The sequence below is a fragment of the Apaloderma vittatum genome, unplaced genomic scaffold, assembly GCF_000703405.1.
Source record: "Apaloderma vittatum isolate BGI_N311 unplaced genomic scaffold, ASM70340v1 scaffold21226, whole genome shotgun sequence".
Lineage (NCBI taxonomy): Eukaryota > Metazoa > Chordata > Aves > Trogoniformes > Trogonidae > Apaloderma > Apaloderma vittatum.
The window spans coordinates 6,022-26,719 of NW_009722529.1; the positions used below are offsets into that span (position 1 = coordinate 6,022).

The 20,698-nt window shown below is 37.5% G+C and overlaps 1 protein-coding gene across 1 annotated transcript in view; it reads left to right on the top strand.

The window, feature by feature from the left end:
* Window positions 1-4,010: 4,010 nt before the first annotated feature.
* Window positions 4,011-20,698, top strand: part of LOC104275760 (attractin-like protein 1) — a gene marked incomplete at its 5' end in the record, with an annotated part of 32,863 nt that continues 16,175 nt past the window's right edge. Inside the window, 4 exons of the mRNA XM_009871805.1 lie at window positions 4,011-4,094; window positions 6,729-6,842; window positions 7,728-7,856; window positions 11,500-11,708. Coding sequence (XP_009870107.1) covers window positions 4,011-4,094; window positions 6,729-6,842; window positions 7,728-7,856; window positions 11,500-11,708 — 536 coding nt within the window. The remainder of the gene's footprint in view (window positions 4,095-6,728; window positions 6,843-7,727; window positions 7,857-11,499; window positions 11,709-20,698) is intronic.

Sequence of the window (20,698 nt, forward strand, 5' to 3'; positions counted from 1 at the left end):
GTAAAGGTTTGGCACAAGATCTCGAGCTAGAAAGATTGCTTCTATCTGTATTTATGAAGAATTTGATCTTAAAACTTTAAAGCACGTTATTACTTTTGTAATAAATTTTCATAAAAGATGAAAAGGAGATGGAGCAAAATTTTACAGCAATGAGAAGAATATTCCTTGACTGCCACAAAAATACTGATATTGAAATGAACCCATATAGCAAAATATGCTTTTTCTTATATGCAGATATGTCTGAAGTAGGAATTGCAAAGTAATCCAGCTTTTCATAAAATTCTGCATACAAATGTGACACTAACTAATGTGGAGATAAATGAACCTCTTTATAACCCTTTATTTCATTTAACAGTGAATATTTGTAATATTATTTATTTTATTGTGCCTTATGCTTTGCTTTGCCTAATATTACCTACATTATAAATCACACCTCTGTCTGTCTGCCAGCAGTTTTGTGTATCTTTGAGTTCTGCTGATTGCAGAAAATGGCCAATGACTTCTGGTTTAAATGAGGGCCCCTTTCTGAAAGATTTGATGATACTGTTCTTTTACAAGAAGATACAGGAGATGACAGAATGGCATTTTTCACAGATCTATAAATATTACAACCAGGAAGGGCCATTTTAATAACCTGCTCTCATGTCTTAAGTATTGCAGGCCATAAATTTCATCTGACTAGTCCTTCATTTTAGACCAATGATTTCTGACTGAACTAGAACTTACTTTTCTCTATTCTTGAAATTCATCGATCTTGATTTAAAGTGTCTGCAGTGGTAAATATAAATGTTAACACTATGAATTCAAACTCAGTTATATTTGCCATTATTCTATAACCATGGTAATATTGCAGAGGAATATAGGTTTGCCTTTGTTTTGCGTTCTGGTTTCCCTGCAGCCTTTAGCCCTTGTATTTCTGATACATATTTGTCTGCTAGATAAAAAAACACTTGCAGTACCACATATCTTCCACATAAATTATTACTTGGTGAGTGACTAATCAGAGTCTTTAACTCTGTTATGCAGCATCCAGAATTCTTTCTCTAATTTGGTAGATCTATATTACATTATATGGAGGTGGGAAATGTTCTCCGGGTATGCACCTGTAATTCTCCGTAGGTTTTGATTATAACCGTGGCAGCTAAAAAAGTATTGTTGTGTTTATGAAGGCTGGTGTGCAGTTTAAAATGACAATATACATCAGTGGCTCCCCTGGGCGTTCTGTTCAGAAAGCTGGAGTCTAGGTGTGATAAACCCATGGTGCTTAAGCAGGCTACACAAATTGTTCTGGCTGTCCCCTCATCCCTGAAGCTTTCTCTGCAACGAGCAGGCAGTGGGGTGCAGCACGTAGGCACTGCTTGATCTATTCCACTTCTGCTACCACAGAGTGTGTAGTCGTGTCGGCTCATCTGGATTTTGATTATTCGACAGGATCACTGTTGTTCACAGAGCAAAAACTACAACCATGAATATCTGGTGTTGTATGGTAGAGAATATTGCCCTCGGTTTGGTAAGAGGGTATGTGAAAGTAATACCACTTGTTTTTGTGTTATTTGTGGCATTGGGGATTTGGTGATGTTTGGAGAGTAAAATTATGCGGGAAAGTTCTTGGTATAACACAAAGAACTTGAAGTAATATCTCTCTGTCTTGCTATGCATTTAAGTTGAACAACCCTTTTATCTTACCGTTTTCCACAACCATTATTAGAAAGCAATGCCACACTCTTATTTATTCTTTACTTTTTTTTTCAGTAAAGTGCAATAGCTACTTTACAGGCTATCTACACTTTGGAAAGAAACTATTTATCAAAAAATTATCAACCTAGGTGAAAAGGGGTTGCTTTACTTGTGACAAAGGGCTAATCTAATAAAAACTCTTGTAAGTAACCTCCATTGCATTACACAGCTACTAAGGTGGCAAGTGGTCATGACTGAAAGTGAACACTTATAATATTTCACACTTCTTGCAGCATAATAAATGTTCTGTGGCTTGCTATTTAAGACTTTACATATGTATATAAACCATGTGACAGCACTGTAATTATTTTGATTGGAATTTTATGCATCACTGCTTTTTTTTTTTTTTTTTTTTTTTACAAAAGAATTAATGACTTCAATCTAGCATACACGGAAACGTGAGATCTGCGCCTGTAATCAGCTCTGCCAAGGTTCTGCCAGGGGCCAAGCATCAATATTAGCTTGATTTCAAAATCAGTGATGTGTAACTTAGAAGCTAAGTTTTAAGTTGTGTTCAGCACTGTCCAAACAAACAATGTAATTAATATGTAAGGAAGCCAGAAATAGCCCGCAAAGATCTATTTCTCATGTATATAGACATGAAATTATACTTTTATGTAAAGTTCATATTTCTCAACAAAAAGAAATACTGTAAACTGCATGTGTCCTTCGCTTTCTTCAAGCAAAAATTTACTGTGGCCAGGCACTAACAGTGAAAGAAATGAGCATTTTTGCATATATATTTATATTTGTTGTTGTTGTTGTAATATTTTAAAGAGTAGGGTGGTCACTTTTCCCAGTGGAGTAAGGCTACCAGAGATGGGTGTTAAGGCCTGAACATAATCATAAAGGATGTAGAAAATGTGGTAAATAGTGAAGTTACAGTGTGCTGGAAATACTGAGCTCTTTCAGAAAGCTTTTATGGTAATAGTTTATTGAATTTCATCAGCTATTGTATCACTCTGTGTAGATTAATGTGAAGTAATATATGTGAATGGGAAAAAAAAGATTCTGTTTCTACATTAAATGAATTTCTGTATATAATGAATCTTGAACTATCTCTTATCACTCAGAAAAATTATAGCAGCTAGTTGTGTTTAAAATGTCAGCGTAGTAGTTGCTGAAAGAACAAATATAACGTTAGGGTGGCAATAGAGAATAATATGCAAATTATTATTGTGCTACTGTATAGATTGATGGTTCACTTGTGTCTTGAATATGTTCTGCTAATCTCTCTGTTGCATCTCGGAAAGTGTACAGAAGCATAGAAATATACATTAAATACCAGCAGTGGGGATGATCAAACATGGTTATTCCATATGAGTAACAACTAGATGAGCAAGGATTTCTCAGGTTGGAAAAGAGAGAGCAAAGAGAAGGGAGGGAAACACAGTTCCGTGTGAACAGGGTGATGTCCTGCATCATCTCCTCCAGTACCAGAACTAAGGATGTCAGGTGAAATTGCCAAGAGGTGGGCTCAGGACAAAATCAGTAGAGACATTGCATCATGTAAGTGTGGAAATCATTCCTACAGGATGTTCTAGATGCTGCGAGATTACAGGAGTTTACATGGGCAAACTCCTAGGAGAAACATTTACCCCAAGGAAATGGGGTCATGGGGAGGATCTGTAAGGGTTTAACTTCTTTCCTGGGTATCTACTGTGGGCCGTGTCAGAGACAGGGTGCTGGACTGTGTTGGCATCTTGTCCTGACCTTTTCTGGCTCTTTGTTTGCATTTTATTTTGGTTCTGTGTAGTTCAGTGTTGTTCTGCTTTCCCGTGTCTCACTGACCAGAAGTGAGAGGGACAGGATGACAGATGTGCCTATTTGAATCTGTAATTTATGTCTTAATTTCTCTTGATCTAGAACAGCCTTCCCACTGCTGCTGTGCTCTAATTTCAGAAGTAAGATGTAAGGCAAAAGAAATGAGCAAAGCAAACCAAAATACTCTTAAACAAAAAACCTGTTCCATTGGCTTGGATCCATTTTCTGTGAAGGATAGCTTAAATTGCAAATAGTATTTGCTTGCCACTGAACTAGAAAAATTAGAAATTTTGTGATTCTTTAGGGTAACAAAGCAAATCAATGATACAGAAAAATCAGAATTCTAGTTTTTATGAGCAAAAATAGTGTGACAAGAAATATGGAGAGACCTAACTTTCCTCCAGCCCCAGTTTTCTTTCCATCCATGAAGAATCTATTGGCATATTGATGCTGTGTGTCCTGTTGTGTTGTCTCTGGTTTATTACAGCACTTTTTTTTTTCTCTTGTAGGTTAACAGAGCCTTCTGGATATTTAACAGATGGACCAATAAATTATAAATATAAAACTAAATGTACATGGTTAATTGAAGGATAGTAAGTATTTATTTTCATAGCTTAAGTGTTTTGACACTTTGGTACTGTGTATTCCAGGGATCTAAAGAACTTTTCAAGTAGAAACTGCATCTGAATACAACAGAAACAATTTTGGGTTTTGATGTTTGTTTTGTTTAAATGTTATAAAGATTTTATTTTTAAAAAAGTTAAGGAGGATTCAGGGTCGCTTAGAGTGGGCCAAATTCCATTCCTATTCAAATTGCTGGCAAAAGTTAGGATGACATTGGAATTTGGCCAGTGCTGCAAGCTTTCAAAACCCTATGATAAATTTATTGCCTGTTTGAGTACCTTTATGTGAGTTCCAAATGTGATTACAAAATCCCATTATTTAACTCATTATCTTACTCTCCAGTGATAAATCAGGAATAGCTTCCAGTACAAATACTTCTACTCTAATGATAGTTATTCAGTCGCTTGTTGCTCAAAAGTTAGTGAATCTATAAAGTGTTTTGTTTTGCATTCTAGTTTTCCTCATGTACTTATTTTTAAAATCGTATTGTGCCCACAGTTTACACTTGTTGTCTGTTTCTAATTTTTCAGTTTATGCAGCACAGAAACAGACGTGCACACAAAAATGAGACATATGCACTAGTACGGCTAACTGCTAAAGGCACAAATTTGTTAAATTTTAGTGGGACTTTTTTACCCCAGGCTATGGATGAGGATTTTGCTGAAGAATTTAAATAGATCTGAGTTGTACTAATGTTTTAGAAGAAAATTACCCCCTTCTCTATTTCCATATTGTCATAATGTCAATTACCTTAAATCTCCCCTCTGTTGTTGTCTTCATAGAATCATAAAATGTCAGGGGTTGGAAGGGACTTCAAAAGATCCTCTATCCCACCCCCCCTGCCAGAGCAGGATCCCCTAGGGCAGCCACACAGGAATGTGTCCAGGTGGGTTTCGAATGTCTCCAGAGAAGGAGACTCCACACCCTCTCTGGGCAGCCTGTGCCAGGGCTCCATCACCCTCACAGGAAAGAAATTTCTCCTCCTGATGAGTTGGAACTTCCCATGTTCTAACTTAAACCCATTATTCTTTGTCCTATTACTGGGCACCACTGAGAAGAGATTTTTCTCCTTCCCCTTGACACCCACCCCTCAGATATTTCTATATGTTAATAAGATCCCCTCTCAGCTGTCTTCTTTCAAGGCTAAACACGATCATGACCTATCCAATTTTGGTCTGCTTATGTGCAGATAATCATAGAATCATCGAATGGCCTAAGTTGGAAGGGGCCTTAGAGATCATCTAATCCAACCCCCGTGCCGTGAGCAGCGACGCCTCTCAACTAGATCAGGTTGCTCAGGGCCTCATCCAACCTGGCCTTGAGCACCTCAAGGGAGGGAGCATCCACAATTCTCTGGACAATTTGTTCCAGAGTCTTGCCACCCTTGTACTGAAGAATTTTTTTCCCAAGATCTAATCTAAATCTCTTCTCCTTTAACTTAAATCCATAATAAAATAATAATCCATAGTGATTTAAGCACAACAGCAGTGAACTTGGGCTTCAACAGAAGCTTCCCTATCTAGGTAACTGGGCTGTAGCTGAGTATCTTCCTGACACAGCTTAGAGTTCCCTTTTTACCCAAGCTAGCTGAGGAATATTTGCGCTGCACTGCTCTGTGCTGAAGTGGAAACGTGCCTCAGGACTGTGTACAAACTCCGCTTTGAAGTTGGTCTCCGCTCTGTTCTCCCTCCTCCTTGCTGGAGATGGCAGAGCGAGTAGCTGGAGGAAACAATATGCTGCACAGCATGGGGAAGAGTAACACAGCCCAGCAACACAGTGCAAAATGTCAACACGCAGGGAAGTTACATATGTATGAAACACTCTCTCAAAAAATGAACACAGAGCTCTCTCCAAATGATCTCTCTCTCACCCCGCCCCCCCCAACATATGTTTTTCAAACTGACAAACTGCACCCGAGTCTGTCAGTTAGGGGGGGCGGAGTGGGGAAAATAAATGTAAGAAAATATGCAGATTGTTGCATGGAATATATTTAGGAGGCTGCTAATTTTGTCACATGAGAAAATTCCACTTCCAGAAATCTTACAGTCCCCATCTGGATCTCTACCAAAAACTGGTGAAATCTCACTCCCAGGTGTCAAGTTGGGGGGGGGAATGAAGGGAAACAAAAAAAAATAATCTTGCACTAAGATTGCTTGCTATTTTAAATTTGTGTTTTATGAATTTTATTTTCAATAACTAGTATAATACAGGAAGGAGAATGCGTAGATTTTTTTTTTTTTTTCTTGTGAGTCCTCACATTGTAAAGGAAAGCTAGTGTATTAAAATGGGATATTTTCTTTGCTCTGAGCTTGTGGTTATGAATAATGATAACACCTGGTGAACTTAAGTCTCTTATTAACTTTAGGGATTATTAGACTTGGGCAGAAGATATTATTTTTAAAGTTTTTTAGGATCAAGTATTTTATTTGTTTGCCCTGAATTTTGTTACTTAAGTCTGAAACGTTTAGTTAGTACTCAGATGTTTTATTACAGTTATCCAAGTATGATCAATTTTGCTCTAGGCTACTCGTCTTAAGATAAGTATTTTAATATTTTTGTAAACAATGTTTTATATCAATGTTCTTTTTATTTTTCGTTTCCAGCCCAAATGCAATACTAAGATTAAGATTTAATCACTTTGCCACAGAATGTAGTTGGGACCATATGTATGTATATGATGGAGATTCAATATATGCACCTTTAATAGCTGTGTTTAGGTGAGTATCTGTATTAGCCTTTTAATCCAAGTAGTCATGTATGGGAATTTTTAGTTTTTGGGGAAAAAATAACAGTGAAGGCTTTAATTTGTTAAATGGCTTCCTTTCTTTTGTTAATATCACAGGATATTGTAAGGTTATAGTAGACTAAATTGCAGACTGCTACTTTTCGGCATTACATGATCACAGCATCAATCCTTATGTGGCTCGTACTTATGGCTGATGTTACATAGAGTGGTTAATGCTTATAGACAGACAATCAGAAATGTATTTTCCAGTAGGCTTCTAATCATGACTCCCAAGTCCTTCGAATTTATACTTTTGATGTGGCATTGCTTTATGCAGGTGATCCTTTTTCTCTATATTTTTATATATTGGTTGGTTTTCCTGCTTCAGTCTTTATTTTAAGACTGACATCTTAACATCTTTCTGAAGTTCTAAAAAGTATTCTGTCTTTGGCTGAAAACTGCTTTTTCATGGAAATTACTTAATTATACTTCCTAGGTTTGGAATTTTTCAAGGTAAACTTCTTAAGGTGCAAATATGTGGAAATGCAATTCGTGCTGAAAGGCAAGCACGAATTAAAATAAGTTTTAAAATTTAGACCGACAGTGCGTGCACCCTCAGAATAATCTGATGTGAAATTTTGCGTTACTGCGTGAAGGAGAAGATTTTTTACTTTTCTGGGAAAACCCCGCCTTAACTTTCAGTGTCATGGACAAGTTTTATATGCATTTTATTGTCTATTTTTAAGAAGTTTTAAAATTAGATTTATGGGTTTTCTGGTCTATGTAATTAACAATCACAATAGCTAAATCCCTCTTTTTTTTTTTTCCCCCCCATCTCCAAAAGACTGATTAAAAACATTCTTGTTTTGTTTTCCAGTGGTTTAATAGTTCCTGAAGTGCGTGGAAATGAAACTGTTCCTGAGGTAGTTACTACATCTGGCTATGCATTGCTACACTTCTTTAGCGATGCTGCTTATAACCTAACTGGATTTAATATTTTTTACTCGTAAGTATTTTTTAATAAGTAATTTGTTAATTAGCCTATCATTTGCTTCAGGAGACTGAAAAACCCAGGGAGAGTGTTATTTGTTGTTTTTATTAGTAGTGTAAGTGTTCTGCATGTTTCCATCTTGCATGTTTCCAGGGCACTGAGAGGTTGAAATGAGTTGTCATTAAGGTTAAGGTGGTGGGTTTTTTTTCCAAAACAAAAAAAACCCCCAAACCCAACAAAACAAAAACCCCAAACCCCCACACAACAAAAATAACATGAGATAAAATATATTGTTCTGTGAGAAGCCACATCATCATTCTAAGAGTATGTTTTTCCTATGCCATGTGGAACTAGAATGTATCCCTTCCAGTATTTAACCAACACATGTGGCTGTCATAGGGGATAGGAGGTAGATTATATCTTCTGTAATGTCAGTTCCCTTCTCTTGAACTGGGATCATCTGTTGCTTGGTTTTTCATTCATATTTGTACTTCTACAGCTTTCGAAACCCACGCTGAAGTCCCACTTTTATTTTTGTGCAGGCCACAATTGTTTTATTCCATTTCTTCTCTGCTTCTCAGGTGCTTTCCCCACCTATAGTCCATCTTGGTCTGTGCTCCACCTTCACAGGTCATATCTACACTGTTTGTCTTTTAGTTTCTCTGATGACAAAGTCTAATCTGATATAACAATTCTTGCTTTGCTTCAGTCCGCTTTTCTGTGTCAGCCGTTATAAAGATGCATCTAACGGACCTGAGCCTTTTCCTTCTTATTTGCTTTGCAAATTCTGTCTTATTTGGGACATGTGTGTGCCACATAATGCGATGTCTTTTTATACTGGATGCTTTGGTTCCGCAGGAGATTTCTTGGGCCTGTTGGACCTATTTCTTCATGTGATAGTCTTCCCATGACTGAAGATATTCTTGTTCCTTTCTTTCAATCCCTTCAGATTCTGCAATACTTGTTTTTTGGATGTGGTGGTCAACACTGCACTTCAGATGTGGAAGTACATGTGATATCTTTTTTTATATTCTCTATTTATTTAAAATTCCTGTTTGTGCTTCTGACCATAGCTTTACTCTTGGCAGAATTCTTTGTTAAATTGTTGATGGAAAGATTGTTTCTGTAATTTGTAGCAGTTTACTTACGTTTTACCAGGTAATAAATAGCTATTCAGAGTTTGAGAAAACTCACTAAGTAAGTTGTATTGGAAATTGCATTGTAGAAGACTGGGTATTCTTAATTTTTGTCAGCTGACATCAGTAAAATACAATCACTTGGCAGAGTTCTCTGTTGGAATTAGTTACATTTTCCAGTTACCCCTGAAGCTTTTACTGCACTTTTTTGCGTGTCTTGGAAGCAAATGGCAATGTGACATGGCATTCTTAAGAAATGAGTGTATGTGCTCTGCATTCTTTTATGCCTTGGTAATGTGGTGCGTGCTACATAACATTACCTAGTTTTTTGGAAGATTTAGAATAATTAAAAAGAAATTGGCAGTTTTTAATTCCATTACATATACAACTCCACAAAATTTTATGTGCTCTGTTCTTCTGTTGCAATGGATACTTTTAAATGTATTTATTTTTTTAAATGAGCCAACAGTAACTCTTTTTATGACTAAAGAAGTCCCAGTGACTTTTTTTTTTAATGGCTGCAGTAACTTCGTTTTTTCTGTCACTGATCTGTTGCACTCTGCTTCTGTTACTCTCTTGCCTCCTCAGTTTGGTAACCCCAAAAGAGTTTTTGACTTCATCTCTGACTTCATCTTGTTAGACTCCTCATATACCTTTATTTTGGGGAAGACAGCATCTGTGGCTGAACTGCTGTGCCATTTGCAAAAAAAAATAGTTACTCCAGAACTCTGAGTGTTCATTGTGTTCATTGGAGTCAGGCAACCTGCTTCCAACTCTGGTGATCCAGTTTTCCTGTTCTGTTGGAATCCTTAACAAACCTGTTGGAGTGGGAATATATCTGCTTTTGAACAGGTATCTCTATTGCTGGAAAGACTTAACTGTTCACCTTCCTGCAAAACACTCGCCCTGTGAAGGGAGTGGCTCCTCGCAGCTCTGGTATGCACCAGTTAAGGCTATCAATGGTTTTAATGCCATGTGTGTTACTAGGCAAAACCCCCAGGATGTCTGCAGTTCAGACACGCAATTTTCTTTTTTTAGTAGTGTAACAGAATCAGTCCTCTGAGGTCTTTAGAAAATGAAAACACAGCTCCTCACTGTTCTGCCATTACTACATTTGGCCAAAGGCCAGCCTGGAACAATTGCTCACTAGGTTTTTCAGTTCTTTCTTCCTTCAGTAAGAGCAAGGAAGACTGTGAATGGTATCCAGCTCTCACAACTACAGGGAGTAGCCTGCATTATCATCAGTTTATCCTGAGTTTCAATTGAAGCATTGACTGTGAGTCATCAGAAAAGGTTTCAAATCCTTTTGGACTTCATCAGGTGCACACTGCCTCGGATTCTGTTCATGGAAACTCTCGGACCCGCATACTTCCTCCAATCCCTCCTTGTCTCCAAGGGGTTGCCTACATTTCTGGAACCAGTTTGCATAATTCTGCAGTCTCATTGCCCATGATCTCAGGGTTTGGTAGGGCGTATCAAAGAAATACTAACTTCCATAACAGTCACAGTGTTCTTTCAGTCTAATCTTTCCTCTTTTTGCATCTCTGGCTGTGGTGTTAAGGAGGCAAGTTTAAGATAGCTCTGTTGTTAAGGATTTAAAACATGAAGTGCTACCTGTAAATCGTTTCAGGATATTAGTCACCTTATATTTTTCCTGAATTGTTTCTTCCAGTTTTATTCCCCTCAGATGTTAGACATAATGTTTTACAGCATGGACTAAAGACACTCCGAAATCCCCTTTAGCTGTATGCCTGTGGTGGAGAATTTAAGGGTGCTGGGGTTTAACTTGACAGGCAGCTAAACACCACACAGCCATTTGCTCACTTCGCCACCCCCTGCCCAGTGGGATGGGAGGATCGAAGGGGGGGAAAAAAAAGAAGTAAAATTTGTGGATTGAGATAAAAACAGTTTAGTAGGATGGACAAGGAAGTGAAAATAATAATAATGATAAAAGAACTGGGATATACAAAATGAGTGATGCACAGTGCTGTTGCTCACAACCTGCTGAGCGATTCCCGGCCCGTTCCCAAAGGGTGGCCGACCCCTGGCCAAATGCCCTGGGTTTTATTGTTCACCATGACATCATATGGGCTGGAATGTCACTTTGGCCAGTTTGGGGCAGCTGTCCTCACTGTGTCCCCTCATTATTCTCATCCTAGATATTTTCCTTGAGATAATAAGCATTTGAAGGGACTGGCTAGAGTGCTGATACTGGAACACAGGAAGAAAATAGGTGGTGATCTGTCCTTCTGCTTAATGTCAATACTTCTTGTTAAAGTACATGATGTTTGTGATCCTGACTGCATTACTGATTTTGTATGTAAGCCTGGATGATCACCTTTCAGCTTACTTGTAAAATCATCATTCAACTTGTGTTTTATCAGTACACAGAAATTTTTCAGGAAAAAGAGGTACTTGATCTAAAATACTCTTGGAATACTGTCAGAAACCCATGATCATCAACTCTTAACTTGATATTTCCCTTATTCTGCATGTTGTTTTTTTTTTTTTCTTTCCCCCAGAATTAATTCTTGTCCTAATAACTGCTCAGAACATGGGAAGTGTACAACGAGTGTGTCCGTACCAAGCCGGGTGTACTGTGAGTGTGACAAGTATTGGAAAGGAGAAGCTTGTGATATTCCATATTGTAAAGCCAACTGTGGCAGCCCAGATCACGGGTACTGTGATTTGACAGGCGAGAAGCTGTGCGTTTGCAATGACAGCTGGCAAGGTAAGGTTTTATTATCTGGAATCACGTTAATCTTTAAAAAAGAACTGCTGTAATGGATACTATCTGATTTGGATATCAGCATCTTTAAAGTATAAACATAAATGAGAAAATAGTTTCTGAAGTGTATTTCAGTGTTGACCTAGATGTGTGTACTTTAATACCATAAAACTCGCAGCTTTGATAATTTCTGCATGAAGATAATGCAGAAATATGACCTAAACTTTCTTGTGGTAGACATTCTTCTTTTTGGATCATTAATTTAAAAAATGATGATAGTAACTACTCAAGAGTCGTGAGCACTTCTGAAAACTAATTTGCTCTGTAGCCTAATTTGCTGTTCTATTAATTTTTTTTGTGTCTCAGATTAGATTCCCCCCCTCCCAATTTCTTAATGTCACATCGTCACTTTTAGTGCTTCCTGAAGTAAGTATTCGCTGTCTGGCTTTTAATTGTGTATTGTTTGTACAGTCTCTACTGAAAAAGAAAGGTAACTGATTTGTTATGATGGTACGGCAATGTCTATGGAGATGCTGTAAGCATGAACTGTAGTATTTACTCCCAGTACTGTAAATAATTTTCTCATTAAAGATCAATTATTTAAGATCCTAGATGTTTAATTCACGTACTATAATTATGCTAGATGTCTGATTTTTTTTTCATCTTTTACCATTTCTATTAGAAGTCTCAAATGGGTTAGTTTGCTATGCATTGAAATTGCATTCTTCTCTTAAAAGAAATATTAAAATATCTTCAGATTACTTAGCTGATCAGCCCTCTTCCCATTACTTCCTGCCTTTGCTTTTGTTTTATTGCTCTTTCTTTTTGCATGCCAAAGGAAATGACTTTTTTACTCCTCTCAGCTGTCACACCTATTAGTCCAGAAGACAACATGAGATTTAATACGTTTTTCTTCTTAATAATTAATGAAGTTGTTCATTAAAAGGCAGTCAGTGCACTCTCAGAAAGGATGTGGGATAGCAATATGGTCATTGAATGGAAACAGTACAGACTTATTTCTGAGTCTGTTAGAACCTTCCGTGATTGTAGTGTGCAAAAAAAAAAAAAATCCTGAAAGCTTAAAATCTCTCTGAGGAAGTTGTGAATAGAATTTGCAGCAAAAATGTCACCCTTTTACTTGTGTGTTGATTCCTTGCAGTTTCAGATTGCAGTGTAGAAAATGGGGCAACGTCACAAATCTTTGGAAACATTTTTTGGCTGTACTTTCATTTACAGTGCTATAATGAGCAAGAAAAGTCAATGTCAACACTTAATTTTCATCTACAGTTCCTGGGCATGCTAGCTTCCTGTTCTTTCCTAGCGAGCAGGATTATACAGAGATAATTTGCATTGTTGTTCCTTGGATTTTCATCAAACCTACGTAGATTTCAATTAATTAATTTTTTAAAAATTCTGTGACAGATGAGCTGGCTTCAATACATAGTTGTTGTTTCTTATTAAATACAAAACAATGCCAAACTTTCCTTAAACTAACCAGAAACCTACTTGCTTCTCTGTTCTAATTATTTTTTTATTTGCATATGTATACTCTATTGTTTCTAAATGGACAATTATCTTCTACGTAGGTCATGTACAAATGCTAGAATCGTAAATGTTTCTACTTCTCTTACTATTGCTGTCTGCCAAGTTTTTCTTGTTTTTAGTAATTCAAACCAAGTAGCTGAAGCAGGGTCTTGAGTTCATGTTTTGTTTTCTTTTTTTCCCCACATTTTGTTTAATCCTTACATTAAAAAAAATCATTTGACTGCATTGATTGAGATGTGCAGTAAATAAAATCCATGGTTCAAGAGCACAAAAACCATATTTCCTATTTTACGACGCATGAGGTTTCTTTCTTTTGCAATAGTGACATCTTGTGGATGCTCTGGAAGGAGCATTTCTGAAGCAAATTGTACGTTTATAACAAGTATTCTGAGAACACTATTCTTTGGTATAGAATAATTGTTTCGAGTAAAAAGTAGAATCGTCTTGATATTAGATGCGTTTTGTGGAGGAAAGATCTTGTAGATATTTGTAGTTAGCTGCTAGTCATACAAATACAGAGTAAAGCCCTAACAATAAAAAGTTTTAGGCATGGAAAGCAAATGATTTAATAATAATTACTTTAACGAAAATGTACTTGTTTAAATGTACTTTCAGTTAAAAATGAAAGTAGTTTTAAGAAGGCTAAAATATTTAATAATGTTAAATATTTCTGAGATTTTTTTTTGGAAGTACATTCAGGAAGAAAATTTAGTATGTACTTGAAAGCTCCTTAAAATATTCAGGCAGCGTAAAGGAGGCTGGAGTTTTTCCTGAAGAGTGATTCCTTTTCTGATTTAGTAATCAGATTAGTAATATGATTTAATATGATTTAGTAATCATATTACACTGTCCCATTACTTGCTAATCTGTCTTGATATTCTAAAGCAGAGTATTTTGAGGCCTGCTGATACAGGCTGTGGATGTAACTCACGGAGGAAAAAAGATGCCTTAAAACTACTGACTTCTTCTTTGCTAGGCATGGATAAAAAAGAAAGGGAGATTTGGCGGAGACAAAAGTGGTGACTCTTGCACTATTCGACCTGTTTCTGAAGTTGAAAAAGATAGTTCATGAGAAGATGTTACCTTTGCTGAATATGTGTTTGCACCCAGAAAATCCTCTTTAATACCAGTCTTAGATTGTCTTGAGCTGTAACTGAGCAGAGGAGCTTTCAAAACAGTTGACTTCAGTAATGGTTCAAAAATTCAGAATGACTGGAAGGATTGTAAAGAGTTAAAAGGGTTAATTGGACTGTCTTTGGGACATGCTGAAAATATTGCTAACTGCTATGAATTTGTCTTATGCTTTTTAAAAGTATTATTACAAGTCTTGTTGATAGAGATTGTCCTGGTTAAAACACTGTCAGACTCAAACCCATGACAGAGATATTCTTTGATTTCTTCAAGTATCTTGTTTTAATACGATATAAAGGAAATGAGTAGCCTGCCACATATTTAATAGGTTAAAAACTGTTTTATAGGAGGAGTTCAAAATATAGCTACCTGTAAAATATGCAGTAGCCAAGTGCTTAACTGGAGAATTTTCAGGTGACCAGTTTTTATCTGATGTTAAATAATATTTTTATAAAATATCTCAGTTACTACATATAGATTTTCCTGCTAATTTTTTCAGGTAAGGTAGTAAGATTCACTGTGTGTAAAGAAAGGAAGGCAGTTTAATTTTAAAGAGCTATAAATCATCTGGTTCAAAGTCATAACTTACAAAATGGTCTTAATATCATTTAATGTAAAGTGATCTGGGAACAAAGACTTGCCAGCTGTGTCAGCATAAAGGAAGGCTGCCTTAGAGGGTAGCAATTGTTAGAAGACTTCCAAATCACTCTAAGTAAGAATTTTCACAGGAGAAATTTTGAGTAGAGAGGAAGTTAACCTTTCTCTGGGATAGGCATTTGAGAGAGAACATTGGAGCGTAGTGCCCAGTTTGTGATCAGCACTTTATGGAGGGGTGTAAATACCAGAGAGAACTCGAGTCACACCACAAAATTGATATGGTCACTAGGAAACAAGCTTGTGATGAGGGGGTTAAGGAGTTGGTGGTGACTAAAGTTTAGTGGGAGTCTTCACTGAGAGCTCCTGCACAGGCACAATGTGCTGCTTCTCCCTTGTGATTTGGGGACGCTCTTGGTGCTGGTGCCTTTCGTACTAGGTGCAGACAGGAAAAAAAGAGTTGAGGACACTGTTGAATTTAAGAGGAACTTTATTGATACTTTGATCATTGACCACCCATATTGCAAGCAAAAAGAGGATCTACTAAGGAGGAATTATAGGGTGCGTTTACCTCAGTCTTCAGGAAGATCAGGAGGGTCCCTTTGAAGCAAATCTCAGTCTCTCTATGCACTGTGTTTTGGACTGCATTATGAGGTGGTTTGAAAACACAGAAGCCATGTTCCTTTTAGATGAAGCCACAGGAGCCACAAACAGGCACTCAGTTCTAGGGGTCAGATCTAGTCCAAACATAAAGTACCAGTAAAAATTCAGGAATATGCATAGTTTGTTGTTTCTCCCTACAGATCTGCTTCTAGCAGATAGAGATGTAGTGGAGGATCAGATTCTGGAATTAAACTAATTCACTTTTGAAATACATCTAGTAGCTAGTCAGGCAGCTTGAATTTCATAACACCTCTCTAGGGAAAAGCTAGCCTTTATGTAAGGCAAAAAGTAAACAATGAAATTAAAAAGGCGTGCTATGACTACTGCAGTGTAAAATTCAGTATTTTGCCTTGTTCGTTACTATGGTGCTTATTCTAACTGCATCTTGAGTATGGCCAGAACTGCTACGTCAGCATGTGTCTATACTTGACTTTAATTATCCTGAAAGGACTAACTAGAGATGAGTTCAACTCCCACTGCCTCAGTGGAAGGCTTTGAGGTCATACTATCTTGTTTGGCCTAACTTACTCCTCAGTGCTGAGATTTAGTGAGGCTGTGCTTGGATGAGGGTAGTTTCTTGAAACGTGGGTAAGGTCTGTGGCGGGTAAGTTGTGAGCTTGGGTAGTGGCGGTTGACATGCAGCACTGGAAAGAGCTTGTGCCAAATGCTGATAGATCTGAAATCTGAGACTTTTGTCCTGTTGTGCCTGAGTGTTCTTGAAGAGAAAGTATACAAGTACACATTTGCAGAGAAGAAGACCTATGATGTAATATTTGCTTTGAGCAAAACTGTTTTTGGAAGGGGAAAAAAAAGAGTTAGAAGCAGGTGTCTTATAACTGTTCTGTCCTGTCCTATGATAATGCCTTCTTTGCCTAGATTTTACTTTTCAGGTTGTCTCCCGGCCAAGTATCAATTCAACCAGAAGAAAATGCACTTTTACAGCCTGGAAGACGTCCTGTGCAATTTGTAGACAAAACATACCTGTCGTCAGGAAAAAGACCTCTAAGATCATCAAGTCCAACTGTCAACCCTATGCTACCATGACCATGAAACCGTGTCCTGAAGTGTCACATCTATATGTTTTTGGAACACCTCCAGGAGTGGTGACTCCACCACTTCCCTGGACAGCCTGTTCAAATGCTTCACCACTCTTTCAGTAAACAGTTGTTTCTTAATATCCAATCTAAACCTCCCCGGTGCAACTTGAGCCCATTTCCTCTTTTCCTATTGCTAGTTACTTGGGAGAAGAAACCAACGCTTACCTCACTATAACCTCCTTTCGAGTACTTGTAGAGGGTGTTTGTTATCTGTAGCACCTTCGTTTAAGAGTAGGAAGAAGGTGATTCAGGCAGGTCAAAACTTGTTAGCTGGATTTCAGCTGTGTGTAAAGTTCCAGACTATAATTAAGGAAAGAAATAACCAAATGTATGGTGCAATTGAACAGTGCAAATAGTTGAAATGTGGATTTATTAGTATAGTTCATACTAAAATAGTTTGTAAGAAAAGTGGCAAGAACATTCAATATATTTTGTTCTGAACCTCAGCATTTGATGGTAGGAAATCACTGAAACTGAACAAGTCAGGGAATACATAAGGGAATAGTAAGGGGAACACACCCTCTTAATTGTGCAATGTGAGTGGGTGTGCTAAACAAGTGAATTGAGTTGGAAAGATACCAGTACTACTAAAAGACTGATCTTGTTACGTAATTTTTATAATCTACGCGTCAGACTGCTAATGAAATCTGGTAGTACAAAGGTGGGACCAGAATATCCTGCAGTAAAAGGGTTAGGTGAATGTGTGGGATGCAATTGTTTCAGTATAAATAGTAGGTTCATAGATTTAAGGACTAAGGGTATTAAGAATTTGTTTAATAATCTTTGATTGAAGTGTGAAAGGTGATGTGGGAGAAAAATTGCTTGCCTATCTTGATTAGAATGTGAATTCATATTCTTGATTTTTACATGCTTTACAAACTATAGGCTGTAAAATGTCAAGTGCACTAGTAGGATGATCAGTCACAGAATCTACAGTTAAATATACAAAAATGTTAGTTCTGTAGTTCATTTTTGTTACTAAATTTTTACAAGTGCAAATGAAAACAGGCTTAGATGGTCAGGGCTAGGAGAGATACTAACGGAGCATAGTTTGCTTAAACTAGTAAAATGAAGACTGGGAGCGGGTAGTGTTGCTGCTTATAAATTTTTTCAGGGTGTATAGATAGACCAGCTCTTTCAGTCTAGTGGTATAAACTCTGGTAGCAGAAATTTTGGGGTAGACTGGCCATCAGTACATGTAGTTTGAAAATTAGAAGGAAGCTTGTGATTGTTAGAGCTGTGAACTTTTATAAAAGTTGTTAGCACAGACATTAGACCTTTATATCCTGCTGGCGTTAGCGTGGAGTCTCTAATCCATTGCGTACTGTCAGCTACTGCTAATCTGAACAGCTACTGCTAATCTGAAAAATCTCTGTTTCTTTTAGAGCGCAAGAAACTTTTTTTTTTTAAATAGAGATGACAAATCTCTTGAAGCATCTACCAAAAAGTGTATTTGTGCTTGGTCACAAAAGAATAGGAAAGCTTTTCATGCAATGTGCTTCTGGAAGACATAGCCATGGTATCAGGCCTTATTCTGTGCCAGCCTAGTTGATCTCAACTTTGAAACCTGAAGCCAAAGGGTTAAAGGGGACAGTGCAGCCCTCTTGGCTTGCCTGCTCAGACTGACCCTGCAGATTCCCCAAGGCCAGATTGTCCTGGGATGATCCTCTTTTCCTGGCTGAGGAAAGAAGTGGGACTGAATAACAGCAACCAGATGGCATTTCAAGAACTTCATCAGCTTGAGTGCATTAGCGTTTCTGACGGTTTCATTCATGGAGGGGGCTGAGTCCTGGCCCAGCTTGCTACCATGCTGCTTCGGCTGGAGAGCTATCCAGGAGCTCTCTGCCTACCATTAAGTCTCATTTGCAACAAGACTATTTGCAGGAGGGGGGAAATAATTACCTCCTGTATGAACGTTGCAGAGCTGTGCAGTGGCACTGTAGGGATATGTGAAAACACCTATGGTCACAATGCTGGGGAGCCATCTCTTGGACAACGTTTCTCTTTTCATTTACGTAATGACTTTGTATTTTTATGTAGTTACTATCTCATCACTTTACTGTGAGAAAGGTGATTCACTGCTTGATAACACTTCCAATAGAATTTTTAATGAACGTATATTCAGATATGTTCTTTATTCTCAAAAATATTCAGATTTGTTACCATATGAAGATTTTATTGGGTACCTGAGAATAATAATCCTGGGTTTGTACTTTTGGTGGTGGCAACATTATGTTAAAGCAGTAATTCTCAAGTCGTATGATCAGATATCAAACAAATATGGAATAAATAACAACAAATCCTTCATGTAAATGCTTTGATTAGATTGTATGAACAGGACTGTTACAGTTATATTCAACACATCAATACGTCTGTATTTTTCCCTCTGATCCCAGAGGAAAAGATCAGGATTGCAGATAGCAGATGATGTTATCTCATTAGGTGGAAATTGATCTTATGACTTGAACTACTGGAACAGATTGTTACTTTGGCAGTTCATGAAACTCCTCAATAAATAGCAATTAGATTCTCTTTGTGTTGTGTGGATAAATCGCTTTTTTAAACGCACAGATTTTTTTCCTACCTTTGAGGATAATGTAATTGGCTTCAAATTCAGGTTTCTAAAGATGTTTGCTGTTTTTTTAAAGCTTTTTGTCCCCTCCAGTGTATTGAGTGACACAATAGGAAGATAAGAAAGAAGTACAATTTTAAATAAATGAAAAAAATTTCACATTTGCCTGGAAAATACTAAAATATATTTCTTATCTTTGTTCTGCAGCTGTAGTGCTTTCTGCACAAAAGGCATGTATTTAGTGAACATGGTATCTCTGAAGAGACAATGTATTTATACTGAAATAATGGTGCTGTTTCATGGTATATGTATTTAAGTAGGAAAACCTGTAAACGATATTTGTAAGTCCTGCATTTACTTTGCCTTTATAAGGCAATAGCCACACAAGAGCATTTTCTCTTTAAATGGTGTTTCAGCAGAAGTCACTATTATTCTATACCTTTGATTTTTTTCAACTACATATTCAATTTTTTTGTACCGTTCGATACATGCTGTGATAACTGCATGCCAGTTTTACCTTTGCACTGAAGAAGCAGTCCTGCCATGCAGTCTTACTTGTGCTGGCACAAGCACATGTATGTGAGCAAGGGGAGGCACGCAAGGGAACATACCCAGCTTAAAAACTAGCCTGGCTAAAAATAAAAGCAAGTTTTAACCTGAATGCATTCCCTCATCTGGTTCGTGGTGCAGCCGTGTGGAAACTGGTGCCAATAGGGATGACAGCTGAAGAATATGCAGTGAGGGCAGGCCAGGGGTGCCTCTTCTGGTGGCAATGTCAACTGCTGTCACTTTAATGCAAGTGTATGCCACGCACAGGGTATTGGTTTGTTCTGTGAAGAAAGCCAGCTGCTTTCAAGCTTGTGAGTTCAGTTGTGTCTTCTTAGAACGTGTCCTTCCTCTGTGTCAGAACAAGACCTGGGTACGCGGTGTTTTTCCTCTGTATCTCGCCTTTCTGTGATTCAGTGTGGACCAGCAAGGAAGCACCGAGGCTGAAAGTTATCTGTGACATTCTTTCAATCACGGGTTAACGGTATTTTAAAGATTTTTTTTTTTTAATGCAAAGTTTTTCCTTGTCCTCGTTTTAGTACCGTGTCATCTGAATATATTTTGGATGTGTTATTTGAATTCCTGTGGTTCCCTGTGCGCAGAAATCAAAATTTTCAATCAAGTGGCATGCAAGTAGTTTTTGTGTTCTATTAAATATTTGCCACTAGGGGACACTGTTGATCACTACATTTCTGCGTGTGCCTATTTGCTGTTACTAAGACCTTACTATGTTTTCGTCTTCTGACTGAAAGCACCGTTTCCATAATTCTAAAGTCTTCCACGATCAAAGAATGTTTAATAATTTGCTTCTAAGCACTTTCAGATTCAAATTAAGTGTTTTCTCC